Source organism: Mus musculus, chromosome 3 (assembly GCF_000001635.26).
Source record: "Mus musculus strain C57BL/6J chromosome 3, GRCm38.p6 C57BL/6J".
Lineage (NCBI taxonomy): Eukaryota > Metazoa > Chordata > Mammalia > Rodentia > Muridae > Mus > Mus musculus.
Window position 1 is genome coordinate 101410660 of NC_000069.6, and position 21318 is coordinate 101431977.

At 48.5% G+C, this 21318-nt stretch overlaps 1 protein-coding gene across 5 annotated transcripts in view; it reads left to right on the forward strand.

Annotated features, from left to right (window-relative positions):
• The window catches only part of Igsf3 (immunoglobulin superfamily, member 3), an 86389-nt gene that overhangs the window by 33988 nt on the left and 31083 nt on the right, over positions 1-21318 (forward strand). For all 5 annotated transcript variants that reach the window (XM_006502342.4, XM_011240287.3, XM_006502343.4 and 2 more), the window contains exons 3-5: positions 14792-15169; positions 16371-16781; positions 20545-20934. In XM_006502342.4, coding sequence (XP_006502405.1) covers positions 14792-15169; positions 16371-16781; positions 20545-20934 — 1179 coding nt within the window. The remainder of the gene's footprint in view (positions 1-14791; positions 15170-16370; positions 16782-20544; positions 20935-21318) is intronic.

Here is a 21318-nt window from a genome sequence, read left to right on the forward strand (position 1 = left end):
CAAGACATCCCTATGACTCCTGCCTCCTGACCACACTTCTGTCACATCTCCCCTGCAAACTGCCCCCTCCCCCTCCCCCCATTCCAGCCCTGACTGCTCTGAGACCCCAGCAACTCTAGACTTGATCATTCCTTTGAAGTGCCCCCCAACCCCCACCCCCTGAGTTCCTCCTCAGTGGTCCTCTCCTGTGCACAGGCTGCAGCTCACCAGCCAGCGTCCTGGGCCCCTAGATCTGGCTGCTATGCCCTGCTGCTTCATGGTTTTCCTCTAAGCCTGTGTATACCTGCCACTCAACAATACAAGCCATTGTTCTCTGTACCTCCAGGTCCACAGTGTGGTTTCTTTATCTCTAGGCTACCTTGAGATCCCGTGTCCCTGTGTGGAAATAGCAACCCTTCTGTGAGGCCTTTTTGACTCTTCCCATTCCTACTTACCCCACCCCCTCTGCGGGCTGCTTTTGACTCTGCACCCTTTTTGGGAAGGACTCCTCATTTAGTCTAAGATGTGTTCTTCAAAGCACCATTTATATACCTTTTCTCCTTCCTAGACTGAGGAGATGGTCTTGTAGTTGGACCACATAGCATCTTGTTCAGCAGGGAAGAGGCACTAAGTATTTGTGGGAGTTGGGGAGGGCTCACACAGCAATCTGGATTCAGCCGTGGCCCATAGGCAAGTGACAAGTTTATAAAGGTAAAGGGGGAACCCCGTGTTTGGATGAGGTGTTTTCTTTTAATTGGGCCTGTTAATTAGGGCTGCCAAAGGGGTCTTTAATTGCTGGACTTTAATTCTTTAATAGCTGGACCTTGATCGGCAGCCTCAGGAAAAGGAAGTGACTAAATAGGGCAGTAGGCCTTGGCAGCTAGCTTTAGGAATGTTGTTATCTAATGGATTTTAGCCTGACAGAGTATCTTAAAGTGTCATTGCTGTGGAGAAACACCATGACCAAGGCAACTCTTATAAGGGACAATATTTAATTAGGGCTGGCTTACAGGTTCAGAGGTTTAGTCCATTATCATCAAGGTGGGAGCATAGCAGCATCCAGGCAAGCATGGTGCAGGAGGTAAACACAAGACTGGCTTCTAGGCAGCTGGGACTAGGGTTTCAAAGCCCATGCCCACAGTGATACACTTCCTCCAGCAAGGCCACGCCTGCTCCAACAAGGCCACACCTCCAAATAGTGCCACTCCCTGGGCCAAGCATATCCAAACCACCACACAGAGGATTGGGGAGAGCCATGTTTGGCATGCTGGGCTGGCTAGAGTCCCTTCAGTCTGTAAAGTGGGAGCCACACTTTCCACACAGTACTTGTTGAGTTTCCGTGAGGAGGCACGGAAGTGCTAGAGTAATTTGGATGGTGCCTGGAATGATAGGTCCTCAGGTCCTGCTTTTCCTGGGGAAAACCTTAGCTGGGTGAGGCAGGGTATTCCTCTAGGAAGTGGGTGAAATCTTGAAAGGATGTGTTTGGACCTGAGCACAGCCATGGGAAGGACCCCCCCCTCCCCGCTTCCAGCCCCCAATCCCCTAGACCCATGGCAAAGCCTCCTGGTCCCAGGACAGCTACTGACCTTCTGACCTTGTTTACAGATAATCTCCCTGCAGTTTCTTCCTCTGGGATGTTTACAGCCTGAGACTTGCCCTTGCAGACACCCCCTACCGAGATTAGCTAATCCTGCCTCCTACTCACTGTAGAAATCTGTGCACTCAATTCAGAGTTAAACCTGTGAGTTTGAGTCGCTGTTGGTATGTCTCCCCACAGAGCGCCATGCGCAGCCTATCTCAGCTTTGTTGTATCTGAATTTGTCTTTTATTTGTTCCCTCATTTCCCTAGTCAGGCTTTCAGGATGTAGCCGCAGGGCTCACTCCTTTCTGGGCAACACTGAGGAGGCCGGCTAGGCTACTGAGGCAGGCTGATTTCTGTGAGCTGGAGGCCAGTCTGGTTTATATCCTATCTAAAAAAAAAACAAAAACAAAAACAAGCCCCACTCCCAGCAAAACAAACAGAAAAACTACCACCACCAAGAACAAACAGAACCCTGGCAAGGGTGGCTTGCACCAGCCTTTTGTGTCTTCTAGAGAAGGCTTAAGCTACTCTGAAATAGGAGGGTGCACGTTGGGGAGCCGAATCTACATCATGGTGGGTGGAGGTTTTGAACCCTCACTGCTGGGTCATCTGCGTGCTGCAGATGTTCACAGCTCAAATCCTGCGATGTTGCAGGGGTTTAGAAAGAGCTCTGTGGTGTGTGTCCCATCCTTGGCCTGTCAGAGGAAGCCCGCTCATAAACGCTTCAGCTTCTGCCTTCTCAGGATTGCGGGGCGGGGGGGGGGGGCATATTCTTTGGTTTTTTTTGTTTGTTTGTTTTGTTTTTGGTTTTTGGTTTTTGAGTTTGTTTTACTTTTTTTTCGAGACAGGGTTTCTCTGTGTAGCCCTGGCTAACCTGGAACTCACTCTGTAGACCAGGCTGGCCTCGAACTCAGAAATTTGCCTGCCTCTGCCTCCCAAGTGCTGGAATTAAAGGTGTGCCCGGCAAGGGGGTGGGGCGCATCTTCTATTCAGGTGTTCTCTCTCTGTCCTGGAAGGGTGATCTGAATCTGGGCTCTGGCATCTGCTAATGCTGCCTGGAGGCATCCGACTGGGAGATGTCAACAACAGGGATGTGTTAGAAAGCTCAGAGGGGATCAACATGGAATTGAAAGTTTAATAACTCAGAAAATAAGGAGTTTTCAGGAAAGAGACTGGGCTTAAAATTTTTAAGTAAATGAGGTCACATCTGTCTCCTTCCATGCAGCAGCTAGAATTTGCAGCCGAGGGCCGCTGACGCCCACTCACGTGCCCAGCTTGCCCGGCTTACCGGGATGGCCTTGTTGGGTCCTGACATTCATTTCTTCCTACCTCTGGTCACAATTCCTGTCACATTTACACAAACCTCAGAGTGATCTGCATCAAAATACTGCCTTCTGACTTCTTTTGTGGGCTCTGCAAAGCAGGTGATTTGAGAAATTGGCCTGATCATAAGGCAACCAACCCGGCATGGCATGGTGTGGAATTAGAACACACAGTGCAGGGAAGGAGTGCAGCCCCCCCCCCCCCCCCCCGCACTTGGAAGGTGGGGGAGTAGTTTTCTTCGGAAAGTTACTTCCAGCTTACTTTTATAACTTCTTTTCCCTTTCCCTGGCAACTGCTTTAAAGCAGTTTTAGATGTTTATGTTTTTCTCTATGACTTTTTTGGGGGATTGGTGGGGGGACTGAGCTCATTCATTTTCTTGAGAACTCCTTATTTTCTGAGTTAGTAAACTTTCAATTCCATGTTGATCCCCTCTGAGCCTTCCAACACATCTCTGCAAAGCACTCCACTGCAGAGCTAACTCCCCAGGTATCTTTTCTGTGATTTTTCAATGGCCAGATAATACTTCCGCTAGTGAGGAGATGCTGTGATTTACTCAATACGTTTTTGGTTTGCTTTTTTGTTGTTGTTGTTATTCTAAGGAGTTGAGACAAGGTCTCACTTATACAGCCCAGGCTGGCCTCAAGTTCTTGATCCTTCTGCCTCAGTCTGCCAAGTGCTGGCCACCACCAAGCCTGTCTGATCTCTTGTTTCTCCTCCTCCCCCTCCTCCTCCTCCCCCTCCTCCTCCTCCTCCCCTCCCCCTCCTCCTCCTCCCCCTCCTCCTCCTCCTCCTCCTCCCCCTCCCCTCCCCTCCCCCCCCCTCTCTTTTTAGTGAGTTCCTCCCAAGGTACAGTCTGCCACACCCACCCATCCTCGCCCCATGCCCTCCTATCTGGATTGCTGCAGAATTTCTCTCTGCCCCAGGGTTACTTTGTGTGTCTGTGATTCAGACTAATGTTTGTTCCTCAGAAGAACAAGCCAGGTGGGCCCCAGAGGTCACTCTCTGTGGAGTCAGACTCAGCGTGCTCTCCTTGACTTGTACAACCCCAGGGCTTCCCACAAGTGAGGGCAGTGTGCATCAGTCCGGACCACCAAAAGTGAACACCAGGGATGGAGGGAAAGAGGAATGATGAATGTTGCCACAAGCGACAGGTGCATGGGGGTCGGGGTGGGGAATCCCCCAGGGGCCCGGTGCTCACAGCTATTCATTTTTAGTTGAGTGCAGAGACTGCTCTCAGGAAAATGCTGGATGTGTTTCAGGGACCTGACCCATGCTTAAGTCACTGCCCCAGGCAGTTAAGTCTGGATGACAGACTCCAGGTGCCCATCTGACCACACATAGCTCAACCTGGGTAGAACGAATCCATGCCATAAATGGATCCAAACCCATGATATTGAGGAGTGTTTTGAAAGAAAAGGCTGGGGGGACCCCAAAACTGAGCCATTGAGATGGCTCAGGGGGTTGAGGCACTTGCTGCACGAGCTTGGGGACCTGGTACCCACAGTGGAGGAGAGAACAGATTCACAAAGTTGCCGCATGACTTCCACACATGGGCCATAGTGCACCTGCCCACACACATCACACACATGTTCACACATGCACCGAGAGCGGCAATGGTGGCTAATGACAATGACATAAGCCGAGCCCTTGGAGCTCAGACTCTGGCTGGGTAAAGGCTACCAGTCCTGCAGGGAACCTAGCAGCATGGTGTGAAGAATGAAACTTGGGTCAGCACCACGCTAGCAGACGTTCGTCAAAACTTCCAGAGTCTCACCTCACAGTCTATTCTTTTGACACATTTAAGTGCAGTAAAACGTTGCAAGGAGGTTTCCACATGACAATTAGCACAACTCATGTTTAGGTATAGCGACATAGAAACTCCCCAGCAAAGTCAAGTAGCAAAGTACCTGTGTGACTCACCTATACTGTAAGAATGTGTTCTATTGATTGGTAAACCTTGCTCAGGGTAAGGGCCTGAGGAGGAAGGATTTGTAATGAACATAAGGATGGAGTCTATTGACGGAGGAAGCAGAGTACACGAGGCCTCTCTCCTAAGAGGGTTCTCACTGAAAGACAAAACTCAGGGCCAAGACAGTGCTCGGGGAGATTCAGGAAGGCTGGCTCCATAGAACAGCAGAAAGATCACCAGGTTGTCAGATGACAGACATCCACTCCAGCCTTCTGGGTGGCTGGATGGCAGGAATTTTCTTCCTTTGAAGCAAATAGCCATGAGTGTTTAACAAGTCTGGTTCCCCCAAGTGCTTTCCCTAAGCTGTGCCTCCTACATCAGGGGGACAAGGTGACAGACCCTTGGATGGGCAGGGGTGCAGTTCTCCTTCCTCACCCAGCTGACAAGTGACATTGATCCTTTTGGCTGCTCTGAAAACCTGCCGTGCATCCGTTCACATGCACGGCCTGCTGTCTGCCCTCCGTGCTCCTCTCTCACCTCAGACACTCGGGAGTCATCAGTATGGGCTCATCCCTGCTCACCCCACCTGACTACTGGGACACCCCCAGAGCCTGGCATGGCGTGAGAAGAGCACTGGAGGTTTGTACGAGGGTGGGGTGGGAGGGATGAGAGTTAGAGGGGCTTCCTGGAGTAGGAAAGACTCTGTCCGATTCTCCGACCATTCCTACTGAAAGCCTTTTACTCCTCGAGGGCTGTATACCTAGTTTTCTAACTCCACTACCTATGTACTGGGGGACAGAGTGAAGACAACGTGTTGATGGATACAGCAGACTGAGTTTCTCAGAGCAGTGGTAACTCCTTCATAGCCAGGCCTTGTTTTGCAGGCCTTGGGAGAAGCCCTTCTTGTTCTGCTGCCTCTCCCCTACCTCGGGAAGCACCCCAGCTTGTGTTCAGCCTGGGCCAAGCCTGGCAGCCTCCTTTAGAGGCCACGTTGAGCATCATGCTCCAAGGGCATGCAGGTGACAGCCTGCATCTTTTGGGAGGACAACGGGAAGGACTAAAAGCCACAATGCCAGAAGATGAAGTGGAGTTAGGTTTTCGGAGCCTCCTCGTGTGGGTGGGGTGTTAGGGTTTGTGAAGATGCAGAGACATGCAGCTACTTTGCCAGGGATGGAGAATCTGGGGAGACTGATGGGGGGTTGGTGTCCAGGGCCCTAAATAGTGGCAGCAGGCGTTATGGATGCATTATAATGGGGAGCCTGACCTGCACTGGTTTTCTGCAGTAGTCCTTTACAGGAACTCTCACTAAGCCTGTGGTCCACTTATGCCCAGATTGTGGTGCCAGGAGGCTGCCCTTTGCAGCAAGCAGCCTAAACCCTGCCTGTTTCTGTCATTTCTGAGACCAGACAGAGAAAGAGTGGGTAAGGTAATTATAAGTTGAGCATTTACAGGCAAGGAATCTGATCCTGTCCTTTAATTTCCTCCCGTCTAGAAAATAGAAAGCATTCAGATACTTACATCCAGACACAAACGCTGTGATTGACAGCTGCTTTGACTCCGAGTGGGGCGGAGAGAAGTATCTGCCGTGTGGCCATGGGCATTAGGTTTTAAGACAGGCTGCCAGTTGCCCACTGCTGCCCATCCTTCTAGAAGCTTCTTTTATGCCATCTTTAGCATGGGTATAATGGGGAAGAAGGAGAGGGATGAGGGGGAAGTAGGACTCTGTTCCCCTACCTCTTCAGGAGCCAAGAGGACAGGCAGAGTGGTCTTTGGGCTATATGATGCTGAGCCCATCACGGGAGGAAAAAGCGAGGACCTCCGGAAGCAAGCTTGAGCAGCCAAGTCCTTTTACTGGAACACATGCTAAATGGTCACTGAGACAAAAGTGAAGGAATCGTATCAGTTCAGATGAGGAAAAGACAAGGAACATAAAAAGGAGCTTGTCAGTACTAAGAAAAAAATACATGCATACATATATATGATCCAGATATCCATCAAGTGGAGATGACCCTATGATGGTATGGTATATAGCTATGTAAAGAAATATACATCAATATAAAGTATATTTATTTAAATGCTTTAAGATTTATTTTATTCATGTGTATTTGTGCACCACATGAATGTCTAGTGCCTTTGGCAGTCGGAAGACGGTGCTGGATCCCCTTGACCTGTAGTCATGGCCGATTGTGAGCTACCACATGGATGATAGCAATTCATCTGGGGTCCTCTGCAAGAACAACGTGTGCTCTTAACTGCTGAGCCATCTCTTCAGACTCTAAAGGATAAAAGCTGTGTAAAAGTTTTGAACAAGACTGTATGTTTTTTGCTGGTTATGTGCACACAACCCTTTATCAAAAGTCCGAGAGAGTTGCCCCTGAGGTTCATTTGTGACAGTCTGAGGAGATGAAGAGGGACGTTAGTATAATAATCAGAAGAGTTCGTGGGACCCTGATTAAAAACAAAAACTCCAAGCGGAGCTGGTGTTCAGCACTGAGTAAGGAGCTCGGCGTCTCCAGTGGTTCCAGGCTGTGGTTTAGCAGCTTCAGCACTGGGAGCAGAGACCCAGCCAGCCCATAAACAGGAGCTGAGCATCCGTGTGGAGTGGCCGTGTGCTGGGTCACTCGGCAGTGCAGGTGTCAGGGACATAAAGTCATCTGGGGCAAAGTGAATCATTGATGGTTACACCTTCTTAGAGGTGGCATTAATAATTTAACATTTATTAATCATCTCTAGGCCATTTCTATTTTGGGTACCTACTGGAGGAGATTCGCTTTTTTTTTTTTAAAGACTGAAAAGATGAATGGATGATACCCTTGCCCTTGAGTCTCTCAGTAGGTGGGCCTTCTGTTGGTTCTTTCTACCCTTAATTTGGTATCCTTGCTTCTAAAGCCTTGCCCTCTGCTCTCTCTTCCAGCTGCCCCTAGAGCAATGATTTAGAAATATGAATCCAATCCATCTCCCTGTTTACCTCAGCGCCTCCCTCAACTCCCTGGTCCTGGAGGAAGATTATTAATATGTCCCTCAGTGCCCTCTCCTAACTGAAATGGAAGTGCCCTGAAGTTACAGGATAGATCTAGGCTGGCTTCCTGCTCAGCCTGGAACAGCAGTGATGCTGTCCTGTGTCAAGTTCCACCCCACATCCTTTGAGACATAGTCCAGATACACCCTTATCCCCCAGCTTCTATGAAGCTTTTTGGACCAGGCTGGAGGGGTTTCACCTGGCACCCCACTGCCAATCATATAGTATAGTATAGTAGTCGCTGTCATTTCTATTGGGAATACCAACTTAGGTGAAAGTTACTTATCCTTCCCTCACATTTGTGCCTTAGTGCCCGTCACATGATTGGCTCTGAAACCACAGTGAGGGAGAGGGGAACTTCTGCCCTGGTTAGCTTTGCTGCGTAACGAAGCACTCCAAGACTCAGCAGCTTACAGCAGAGATGGTGGATTGGAAAGTTTGGGTTAAGCACAGTAGGTGTGGCTGAGGCCTTAGCTAGGGAGGAGTCTAGGCTGGGAGATACACTGCATAATTGGATCATAATCACCACCCCTAATCCCAGTACCCTCTTTTGTCTCACCACCTCTGCTCATGTTTTCTTCTGAAGGGACAGTTGTGAGACGCATACAGGTCCATGTGCCTGTGGCATTACACAGTGATCCTCGGCTATCTCTGCACGGCCTCCCCACCCCCACCCCGTATCATATCTAGAGCCTGGTTAGTGCAGGTGCCTCTAGCCCCTCTTGGCTCACCCTCCAGTCAGTCCTTGCCTCAGGCTCTGCCTCTGCACTGTACCAGCACCACAGCACCAGCTCACAGTTGAGACTCCCCGTTGCAGTCACCAATGTGTTGGCTTTAACACCTTTTGTGCCCTTTGCTATCCGGAGACTGTATGTCTTGAAGCTGGCCTGGTTTAGGTTCCCCTGGACACTTCGGGCTCTCTGAGTGCCCCACCATTTCCTTTAGAGCAAGCTAGGCTACAAGGCAGATGGACAATTTATCACTTATCTCGGAGATTCACCAAGCCACGGCGCCGGGGAAAGCCATTAGTCATGTTCGGTGTCATGGAGAAAGTTACTTAACCTTGAAGACCATTTCCTCCTCTGGTAAGTGTGGCTGTAATGAAATCAACCTCATTCAGTCGAGGAGGAGTCCAGGTGAGGTGACTCGAGGAGAGCTGTGAGGACAGGCCCTTCACCGGCCTCATTCATCTTCATCTTCAAGTGCCATGTACTTGGTGCTAATCTAAAAACTGAGGGGAAACGAGAAAATGGAGAACAGGAAACGTCGCTGATCTTGTAACAGGAGAGAGGCAGCCCTGCCCTCACCACTCGGCCGCTCAGTACAGTGTTGTGAGTGCCTCGTTACTTTCCAGGGACAGGGCTCCAACACATTCTCACTGTGTACATATGCTCCGTGTATCTTTTGCATCTTTAACCCGAAGTGAAACGTTATGTTCCCTTTAATACTTCTAAACTTAGAGCTTTCACGAGACCCATTTTTAGATCAATATCTCATATTGGTAGGAGATGAAATTTTAAAATACTCATTTGTTGGTTTTCAAGTATTATTTGTTCTCCAGGGTTCCCCAGGAGACTGGTACATGGTGCATCATCCCCATGTTCTATTTCTATACATGTATGTATGTATGTATGTATGTGCAGGTATGTGTGTGCATGTGTGTGTATGCACACACCTGGAGGTCAGAAGTTAACCTCCGGTGTTGTTCCACAAGCACCACCAACTGTTTTGTTTTTTATTTTAAATTCTATTTTATGCCTATGGGTGTCTGTGCACCATGTGGGTGCCTGGTGTCTGCGGATGTCAGAAGAGGTTTTCGGATTCCTTGGAACTAGAATTAACAGATGGTTGTGAGCCGTCATGTGGATGCTGGGAATTGAACTCAAATCCTCTAGAGAGCAGCCAGGGCTCTTATTACTGAGCTAGCTCTCTGACCCCATCAGCTGTGGTTTTTTTGAGATAGTCTCTTACTGGCTCATAGCTCACCAAGTAAGCTAGACTGCCTGGCCAGCAAGGCCCAGCGATCTGCCCATCTCTATCCCCAGAGCTGGGGTTTAAAGTGGGCATTCCCTTGGCAGGGCAGTGGTGGCACACGCCTTTAATCCCAGCACTGGGGAGGCAGAGGCAGGTGGATTTCTGAGTTTAAGGCCAGCCTGGTCTACAGAGTGAGTTCCAGGACAGCCAAGGCTATACAGAGAAACCCTGTCTCAAAAAACAAACAACCAATCAAACAAACAAACAAAATAATAATAAAGTGGGCATTCCCACAGCCAGCCTTTTGTTTGTTTTTGTTTTTCAAGACAGGGTTTCTCTGTGTAGCCCTGGCTGTCCTGGAACTCACTCTGTAGACCAGGCTGGCCTTGAACTCAGATTTTTTTCTGTTTTGTTTTTAATGTGTGTTCTGAGGATTAAAATTGAGTCCTCACACTTAGTGGCAAGCACTCTGCTGGCTGAGTCATTACCTGAACCCTGTTCCCATATTCTAGGTAGTTTGGTCCGTCAGTGTGCCTGAGTCACACGTGGAAAAGGATTTAAGAGTGGGGCTGGCGCTTCGGTCCTCCAGTTGTACTGCAAACATTTCGCTGATACAGCTGTCACATGAGAGCCATGTTCCCATGGCCTACTTGTTTGAATCGTGCTCAGTCATACATCTTGAACATAAAAAAAAAAAAAAAAAGGATTCTGTAGGAAGAGGTGTATGTCTCTGAATCCTAAGGCATGTTTCAAGAAATGAATGTGAGGTGTGTTGGCTGCTCCCTGGTCATGAACTGCTGAATCATGTCACCCTGAGCCAGGCTCACTAGGACTTTAACATAGCGAAGCTAATTAGGTGACTGATAGCAGCTGAGATAGATAACTTCACTTGCCCAGAGACCATGGCTCTCTGGGGCCTTGAATAATTCTTTTGAGGGTCTTTTGAAATAGACAGGCTTTCCTCCTAGAATATATAACTATGCATATGATGCAATTATACATTTAATATTAGCCTTGGAAGGAGGATATGTATGTATGTATGTATGTATAGCCTCAGGATGAGTTAGCTCTTAACTAATAACAACAAATGTTGACATTTCAGAGCAGTGGTGGGGTATGGGTGGGGTGCCTCTGTGACTCGTGAATTTAGTAGTAGTTCAGGCTTGGAGGCCCTCAGGAAGCAACAGCCCAGATCTTCTCAAGGCCAGCTGGCATGGGAAAGATTGACTAGGGTTGGAAGATCCACTCTTGGTGGCTCTGTCCACTGCTAACAGGTTAGTGTCGGCTGGTGGCACCAAGCCTCAGGTGGTCCCCATCTGGCTGCTTTGATGTCCTCACACAGACTATGTGGTCTGGGAAAGCAGGCAGATTCACCCTCAGAAGCTAAGTGCATGGTTTCTCCATTTCCTGTTTCCCAAAAGTCAGCTGAACTCAGCATGTCAGGCAAAGTATGGAGCCCTTAGTGCAGGGCCTTGGTGCTTGCCTTGGGCACCACCCTCCTGGCACATTGTGTTTATGAACCTGGAAGGCATCCTTATCTACCACTGAGGGGTTCTTTTTCTCCTCTTCTTAGTTTTTGTTTAAGCTGGTCTCACTGTATAGCCCTGACTTGCCCGGAACCAGCTGTGTAGGCCAGGCTGGGCCTCAAACTCGGAGGGTCTCCTATTTCTGCCTCTGCCTCTGCTTCTGGGAGTGCTGGGATTAAAGGTGTGTAACACCATGCTTGGCCATCACTGAAGGTTTCTGAGTACGGTTTTGTTACATGGGCATGCATTATTGAATCAGTGGCTATTGGTGACCAGACGTAGTGTCCAGCCCCTTTGCTGTTCCTGTAGGTCTGCGTTGGAGCTGAAATTCCCAACCTGCAATTCATGGCCAACTTTGGCAACGCTAAAGAGCTACCTTGAGTCATCTCATTAGCACAAATTCTGATGTCGAGGTTCACAGGATGCAGAAGCGTCTTGTCATTCATAGTGCGAGGGAGTTAGGAGCTCAGGTCTTAGGGCATGGACTAAGTGTCTATGTAAGTGAAGCACATGCATATGTATATTGCATATATATGCATACATGGATTGCATGCAAATGCCTTTTATACTATACTAGTAGCTATAAAAGAAGTTTTATTCAGCAGTCAGGCATCATTTGTATTTTGGAGTAAAGCTTTGGTTCACACGCCTTGCAGAGGAGTGCAGTATAAAAAGGGAAATAAAATTACTTGTCCTGTGGCCCAGGGTTTACCTTCTAGTCCTTTCTACAGATGAGACTGGGTCTTTTCTCACTGCAGAAGTGGCATTCTGTACCCAAAGGGTACAGAATGTCTGAAGTTATAATTGTTATTTTTTAAAGAAACAGTCCTCACGGGGAGGAGCCTACTGTTGTAGACTAAGGGAGGTGGTCCAGCAACTGCTGTGGGCAAAGTTGGGGACCTGGTCTGTTTGAAGGCAGCAGAAATTAGCATCGCAGAGACTTCCTGGGACATTGAAGAGTTTGATGTGAAAGGAGAATTGGTCTGTTGAAAATAAATTCACTTTATTTCTGTATCAAGCTGCACTCCCTGTTGCATATGGTGGTGCATGCCTGGAGTCTCAGCATTTGAGAGCCTGAGCCAGAAGGATTGCCAAAGGTTCAAAACCAACACTTGTGTATAACAAGACCCTGTCTGGAAAAGAAAACAAACGAAGACACACTTTCTAAGAACAGCCCTGTTTTTCAGGGACGAAGAGCTGTTTGTAAGGTGGGAGGGAAATGACAGAGATAGTTAACCAACCAACAGGTAGGGCTGGCTGTAGCTAAGAACGGATAGTTTGTTTATTTATCAGGATTGGTTGTCATCTGCTTTTGCTCTGCATGAGTTGCTCTGACCCAGCTGCCCTGGCTCATCTAGGCCACTCAACACTGTTTTTCCTTGGTGTGTGTGTGTGTGTAGTATAGGATCCATGCTTGTTTAAGGTCGGTGAGCTGAATGCACTGTGGTTAAGCTCATTATCAGATTGCATCAGACGGGGTCCAGCTGTTTTCTTTGGACAAAAGGAGAATGGCACTTTGTGAAATCCTCAAAACTGGGAGCTTAAAACTGTTGAGAGCTTTCAGTTAGATGTGTCCATTCATTTGGGAACCTGAGTGGTCGACATTGTAAGGCTTACCTCTCTTTCTGTCTCTGTTTCTGTTTCTCTCTGTCTGTCTGTCTCTCCCCCCTCTCCCTCTCCCTTTCCCTCTCCCTCCCCCTCCTGTGTATGTATATGCACATGCAAGTGTGCACGTGTGTATATACACTTGAGGCCAGGATTTTGCCTTGAATGTCTTCCTTGATTGCTTTCAGCTTTAACGCCTTTGAGACAGGACCTCTTACTGAGCCTGGAGCTCACTGATTGATTTTGCTAAACTAGCTGCACCTGTGTGCACATTCCCAGGAAGGGGAGAGATGTGGTCAGCCAAGATGTGGCACTCCCGGGAGGCTACTGCCATGCCCCTGAACAGATACTGACCAGGATCTGTCAGCTGCCTTAGCCTGTTTGAGACATGGTATCTTTTTATTGTGTACTAATTGTGTCTTAGTCCCCAAGTCAGGGCCTTTATAGACATCTTATTTAATCTTTTCCCTCTTGCACTTGGGGAAACTGAGGCTCATAGTCCCTGTCAGTTATTCCAAGGTTTCAGTTGGTAAAGTTGTCCTCTCTGAAGTCCTTCCTGTAAGATGAGGCCAAGGTCTGGAGACAGATCTGTATGAAGAAGAAAGACAAGCCTCAGGTGCTCTTTCTGCCATGCGTGGCTGTCCCGGTATCTGCCACACCCAACAAGCAGAGAAATGTCTCGCCCATGTTTGAGTGGCTTAGGGGTAGTCAGTGCTGTGCTGATTCCCAAATCTGTTTTCTATTGCTGTAACAAAGTACCTAAAGTGGAGTGTTTTATTTTAAAAGGAGGGATTTTGTTTTTTAGCCCACAGGTAAAGGCCAAAGACTGTTGGTTGGCCCTTGTGTTCTGCTTCTGGTGAGGGCCTCCTTGACTGTGTCACTACAAGGCAGATGGTATCCTGGCAGGAAAAGGTGCCGTCTTATGGTGAGGCAGGAAGCCAGGGATGGAGGATTTGAATATGTAGGTGTATGTGTGTATGAACCCTTGTGAGGCACACTTAGACCTTGCCCAAAGAAGCGTTGCAAATGACATGGGATGAGAAACTTGGATCTCCGTATTTAATTTTTGCCCTTGCAAGAGGATGCAGCGTGAGGAACGTGGGGAGGGTAAGCAGGAGGAGTCGTGACCTTGGAAAGCTGTGTCACACCAGAAGGCAGGGGCTTGGTGGGCCAGTCAGAGCCAGGAGCCCAAGGGCACCGACCTTGTTTCAGATCTTCCTGCACACTGTCCCTCTCTGCTTTGTCAGCTGGTGGGACTCTGCGCGCCTTCCCACTCCTGGTCACTCCTTGGAAACTGACAGCCGTGGTAGGATCTGTTTGCCTCTCTTTCTACAGGGAAAAAGGAGGTGCTCCTTAGGATAGGATGGAAATAAAATGGAGTGCCCCTCCCAAGTCGTGCCCCAGTAAAAAGACTCAATGGCTTTCTTGGGCCAACCCCACTAATCATGGGAGAAATGTTTAATTTCAGCCAGATTACAAGGCGGCTGCTTTTATTTGTTTTTTTCCTGGATTTGTGCCAAGGACTCAACTTTTCCTGTTCATTTTATTAAAAAGTTTATAAACAGCGTTAATAAATAGATATAAAGCTGCCGTATAAATGACAGCGAGCCCAAATGAAATTCACAAGGGTCAGTGTTGAATAAGTAACAGAGCCATGTCCTTGCGCGATCAAATTCCCATATATGCAAATTAGACGCAGAGCTTTACCACGCTGTTTTAATTAATATTTATAAATCACAAAGTGCCTTGGAAAGGGCCAGTAACCTACTTATACTGCCATCATGTCACACAAATAACAAATCCTCTGGGGACTGCTGTCTGTTTTGCATTCAGTCAGAAAAGTAAGCACGTTGCTGTGTCTGTCTCCCCTTAGGTGTGGTGTCAGCGCAGCGACAGGTCACCGTCCAGGAAGGGCCCTTGTACCGCACAGAGAGCTCCCACATCACCATCTGGTGCAACGTGAGTGGCTACCAGGGTCCCTCTGAGCAGAACTTCCAGTGGTCCATTTACCTGCCCTCTGCTCCTGAGCGTGAAGTACAGATCGTTAGCACGGTGGACTCTTCCTTCCCGTACGCCATCTACACCCAGCGAGTCCGCGGTGGGAAGATCTACGTGGAGAGGATCCAGGGCAACTCAGCCTTACTTCACATCACAGACCTGCAAGCCCGGGATGCCGGCGAGTATGAATGTCACACCCCCAACACCGATGAGCGCTACTTTGGGAGTTACAGTGCCAAGATGAACCTAGTGGGTAAGTGACTCTGCCTCCACATGGCCAGTGTCAGGCCCCAGTCCCTCCCTCATGTGCTTTTGTTGCCTATCGATATGATTCCCCAGACACCTTAGAAAACCGCATGAGGGAGCATGAGTGACCATGAATCCTAAGTACACTTGTGAACCCTGGATGGCTAAGGCTGACACATGGAAAGTTCTTGTGCAAGCATCAATCACCACAGTGGTTAAGCAGACCTTTGCTGGTGAAAGGCAAAATGAATTTATCAAGGCCAGATCCAGGTGTGGTGGCTTCATGCCTATAATCCCAGCATCCAGAAGGCTGAGGCAGGGGACTACCCTGTGACAAGGACATTTGTGGGTGATAATTTGAAGATGTGACTTGGAAGGGAAAGTGGGTGAGACCAGCAGGAAGAGCGGCAACACCCCAGATTTAAGCAAGGGCAAAACTCCCAGCGTGAGGCGACAGTAGACACACAGGGACAGGAGGATCATTACAGGAGTGCAGTAATGTGTGTGAGGGGAATCTCAGGGGAGTGGCTGCTCAGATAACACACAGAGAGTTCCAGATGCTCAGAGGGGAGAGACAACAAGCAGGGGGTGGGACCATTTTGAGGTGTCACAGGTGATTTTAGTGAACCACCCAGGCGGTTTGTCAGACAGCGGTAATGGTTCTTTTTGGGAACAGAGACAGACAATAGCTTGTGACTGAAGCTGCCCATGTACAGTGTGTTCTTTAATTTCCTTGTCGGTAGATAGGAGTTTAATGAGTGAAAGCTTTTTCAGCAGGCCTGTTCTGTTTTTTGGGTAGACAGGCACTGGAATATTTCTTCTTACAGCATCCACCACCATGCAAAGACTTACTTTAATGTGACGTAATCAGCAAACAAGCGTCCCTGTTTTGGGATGTAATTCCCTGGACTCCACTCCTCAGGAGCCATTCCTGGGTCAGAAGTGAGGTTGAGCTATCTCAAAGTGATACCCAACAAGGAATCTTACTAGATGTCAGCAGTTGTTCTTACACAGTATTCTCGGAGAGCTCTTCTCATACATTTTCTAAGAAAATCCACCTTTGCTCTGAGCGTCATTAAGATCCCAAGCAAGTGTCAGTGCCAAAAAATACTGCCCCTGTTGTGGCGTTAACAGTGGTTTCTGTGTGGAGTGAGTCTCAGATTCTATAGCACTGTGACCTCCCTCCATGGGAACATTCTATTTTACAGTGATCCCAGATTCTCTGCAGACCACGGCTGTCCCCCAGACACTGCACAAAGTGGAACAGGATCCCCTGGAGCTCAGCTGCGAAGTGGCCACCGAGACCGTCCAGCACACCCACCTCTCGGTATCCTGGCTGCGGCAGAAGGGTGGCGAGAACCCTGTGGAGGTCATTTCCCTGAGCCGAGACTTCATCCTGCACTCCAGCAGCGAATATGCCCAGAGGCAGAGCCTGGGCGAGGTGCGGCTGGACAAGCTGGGGAGAAGCACCTTTCGTCTCACCATCTTCCACCTGCAGCCTTCCGACCAGGGCGAGTTCTACTGCGAGGCTGCGGAGTGGATCCAGGATCCAGATGGCTCTTGGTACGCCATGACCAGGAAGCGCTCCGAGGGTGCCGTGGTCAACGTCCAGCCCACTGGTCAGTGTCCCTCAGCTTCTTGTCCTTCACCTGGTGGGGAGTCAGATGCTAGGAGGTTGTGGGGACGCCTTGTTTGATGACCATAGCAATATGGTAGGGTTTTGAGTGAGGTTAGAGATAGTTGTAGCCTAGGCTGAGGGAAACAGGTACATAGTCCCAGCTTCCAGCGAGCTGCATACAGCTGCCCATACTGGCCTCTGCTCATTGTCATGTTTGCTCTACTAGATGGTGTCGTAAATATTTTATCTTGAATAAAACTTTTTTTAATGAGAGTTTTTTTCAAAAAAACAAAAAAAAAAGGGACTGCAGAGATAGTTTAGTGGTCAAAAACATTTGTTGCTCTTGCAGAGGACCCAGGTTCAAGTCCTAGCTCCTACATGGTGGTCCACACAATTATTCCTAACTTCATTACCAGGGTCTCCTTTGCTCTCTTTTGATCTCCGAGCACACATGTGATACACACATGCAGGCAAAACACACATAAAAAGAGTACATCGTTGTTTAAAAAAATATAAAAGTGAGTGATTTTACAGAAAATCTTTGTCTTATGACTCTGGGTTCTTATTCCTGTTAGCCATGGATGCCACTCCGTGTGATGATGTTGCAGTTACAGAGGGCATTTGAGATGATGAGCCTTTTCTGTTGGATGCCTGAGACAGCGAGCTAAGGAGATGTTAGTGTACCGTTATTTTTATAGTAATATTTCTGCCATTTTAAACAAGACTTCTGAAATGCTTTAACGTACATTGTCATGTCTGTAAGGCAAGTCACAATGGCATCCACACATTGTGGGTGAGCATGCTGGATGCAGAGTACCCTGTGGTGTGACCCCAGAGTGTGTGCCATGTGGCCAGTGTGGAGTATTAGGTCCTGCTGTGGACACTCTGTCAAGGGAAGACCTGGGTAGGTTTCCCAAGGGGGAAAGAATAGTATGTTTAGAGCTGAGGTAATGGTGGTGGTTGTAGAAATTTTTTTTTTTTTTTTTGAGACAGGGTTTCTCTGTGTAGCCCTGGCTGTCCTGGAGCTCACTTTGTAGACCAGGCTGGCCTCGAACTCAGAAATCCGCCTGCCTCTGGTTGTAGAAATTTTTAATCCCAGTCCGGGGTTTTTACCCCACGTTGATTATTTAGTTTGGTGGCCTGGCACACTATATCCCCACAGCTTCTTTGGATGTCTCCTGTGACTCTGTGTTCGTCCCTAGTTCTTGTGCCTACAGGGTTCCAGTTTTGAGCTGACGGCAGCTGTTGATGACATTGGCTGAGCTTGGGCAGGTTCTCCGGCTAAGCTGTGGGTCTGACTTGGTTGGAGGGCAATCATAATACAGTTACTGAGGTGGCTGTGGAGGGCTTTTTCTCTTCTCTGATGAGGAGAATGACGCCTTCATGTTATAAGCGGTAGTACTCCTGTCAGAACCTGCCTGTCTCTTGTCCTCCTTGTCCTGGTGGTCAGTTGCCTTGGTCTGTGCATGGTACTCTGACATTTGAGACAATGCTTCAGAGTCACCAAATAGTAAACTTTGGGACACACCCCTGAAGTCCCTGTTCGGAGACTCCTGGCGAGGCTGGGAAGCTGTGCCTTAAGTATTCCCTGGTCTTTCTTCACCTGTCTACATTTTATCTTGACACAGCTCTGAAGGGGGCAGGGCTTATAGGATCCTCTGGACACCTAATGGATGTGAGAGCAAAAGAAGATTGTATCCTGGTGAGAGGGCACACTTGATCCACACTTAGGACTCAGAGCTCTTACTGTCTTCTGAATCTTCTAATATTAAGAAATTTACCCAAGAGGCTTTAGTTCCTGTTTATCGGTTTCCTTACTGGTTGGTTTTAAGATCAGTGTCAAAAAAGTCTGGGCCTAATTTCCAGTCTTAATGCTTTTAAATTAGGTTGCATCAGCTAATCTTCTTTATTTTAATCTTACCAATTTGGAATTAGGACATTTGAATTTGCCCTGTAAATGTATCCAGACTGAGCTAAGAAAGGAAAACTCTAATGGAAGTGAAAAAATGTTGATAGCTCCACTGTGTGTTCCAGTTCAAACTGAGGAGTTGCAACTCCGCCTTGGAGTCTGTTTCTTCATGTTTATTTTAATAGACATTAGTCTTTACAGCACTGAAGGTGTCGTGCGAGGCATTCAGGGATGCCAAGATGCACGACATCGGTCTGTGTACTTAAGGTGCTAAGTGCTGTGTGAATACTGAAGGCTGTTTTTGCTCTATGTTTTCTCTGGATAAGATGGCTATTACAACAGATCTAGGAATTCTAGTTCCTCAGTAGGCTTGAGCTGTGTCAAGGTTGAGCAGACAGCCACAGGAAGTAGGGAAGGGCGGCAGACATGCTGTCGGGCATAAGAAAGTCACGTGACTGGATGGTGGGTTCTTGGTTGAGCAGTAGAGAAAGTAGGGCCCCTGAAGCTGGGAGCTGGGAGGTCGAACATGGGATGGACTCTGTGGACCAGGAGTCGCCAAGCCATTCTTCTTGGCGCTTTAGGAGGTCCGTGGGGGTGTGCCTGAGAGGTACACGTGGGTGAGTGCACTTGCTCACTCGTGTGTGTGTGTGTGTGTGTGTGTGTGTGTGTGTGTGTGTACCAGTGGGAAGAGGGCGAGAACCTGTGAGCTCCTCTTGCTTCAACCAGATAGTTGCCTTATTGAGCAATGAAAGTTTTACATGAAGTAAAGGAGGCCCCTCTCTTTATACCTCCTGAAGAACTTTCAATATAAACACTGGAGGGAATCCCTTTAGTCAGGGATTAGCCACCTGATTGGGTAATTTAGGAGGAAGAGCTCAGAGATGTGGAGGAGGGGGACATGTGGAAGTTGGTGAGACAGGTTGGGTGAGCAGTCAAGAGAAAGGGTTGTAAAGAACTCATTTGGCCAGGCTGTGGTGGTGGTCTGGGAGGTGAGACTGGGTGCCAGAGGCAGAAGGAGAGAGAGTGATGGAGGAGGCCAGCTGTTTGGAAGTCATCGGTGGTTCCCTGACCCCTGGCTGAGAGGGCTTTGATCTGTCAGGAAGTTTGGGTGATACAGGGAGGAGCTAGTTCACTGGCAAGAAAAAAAAAACATCTGGCTCAAGAGACCAGCTTGTGTGGGATGGAGGAGATAAAGAAAAGGCATGAGGAGATAAAGGATAGACGCTGAGCTGTATTGGAACGGAGAAGTGCGTGCTTGGCTCACATGATCATTTTCCACAGGAAAAGATTACTCTTACGTGCTTGAAATGTGTGATGGATGGGTTGTGGATGGCCGAGGCATGGATCCAAAGGTGTTAGTGATAGCCTGGGATTGCCACAGAGGAAGGGCTGTTGTGGTTGAGATTGGTGAATGTCAAGAAAGTTCACACACCACTGTGATGTGATTTTTTTTTTTCCTCTCCATATTCTCTGCAAGGAACATAGCTAGAACTGGAAGGAGTTAGGAGCTGGAGCCTCCCACAGCAAGGAGAGATAAGGCCACTTCCTCCTAGTCTTAATTCCTCTTCCTGTTCCTCACTTCCACTGTGAGTGCCTCCTGACAGAGCCCTGTTGGTCTAACAGTGCGAGTGCTAAGCAAAAATAGACAGCCTGGATTTGGCTGGTATTATGGTATTTAATGGGTTGGCTTGGACTCAGATATCCTTGGCTAAAGTTGGATTTTCTCTCAAGATGAATACGGAGTCATCACTGTAGTTAGTGTAAGGAAGGTCAGGGGAATAGGATTTCCTGAAGCAGTTTGGTAGGTTGCAGCTCTTATTTGCCCAGAATGCATCCAGTTTGTTTGTGTTCCCAGACAAAGAGTTCACCGTGCGTCTGGAAACAGATAAGAGGCTGCACACGGTGGGTGAGCCGGTGGAGTTCAGATGTATCCTAGAGGCTCAGAACATTCCCGACCGGTACTTTGCCGTCTCCTGGGCCTTCAACAGCTCACTCATTGCCACCATGGGGCCTAATGCCGTGCCAGTCCTCAACAGCGATTTTGCCCACCGCGAAGCCAAGGGACAGCTTAAGGTGGCCAAAGAGAGTGATGGTGTCTTTGTGCTGAAGATATACCACCTCCGCCAGGAAGACAGTGGCAAATACAACTGCCGGGTGACTGAGCGAGAGAAGACTGTCACTGGCGAGTTCATAGACAAGGAGAGCAAGCGGCCCAAGAACATCCCCATCGTCGTGCTGCCCCTCAGTAAGTAGAAGTGCGCCACTTACTCGTTTCTGGTGTGGTGACTAGTGACATCGTGGAAAAGTGGGAAAGACAGTAGGTATAGGCAGAAGGGGCAGAATTTGGGGGGTGAAGCTGACCAGAGAGGAGGCCTCTCCACCCCCTCCATCCCCAGGTCTGCAGAGCAGCAGGGGCATGTCCTGGGCTGCAGAGGGTACCCATACTTGAGCTCAAGCAGCTCAAGCTGCTGTCAGACACCAGCCTTGCCAGCTCAGTTAGGAGTAAGACCAGGAAGTCATTTGCACCTTTGGGAGAATTAAATCCCAGAAGTGGGCAGAGGCCTGCCTTGAAATCTTACTTAAGGAGAGCTCATCTCTTATGGGAGGACTTGAACATCATCAACTGCAT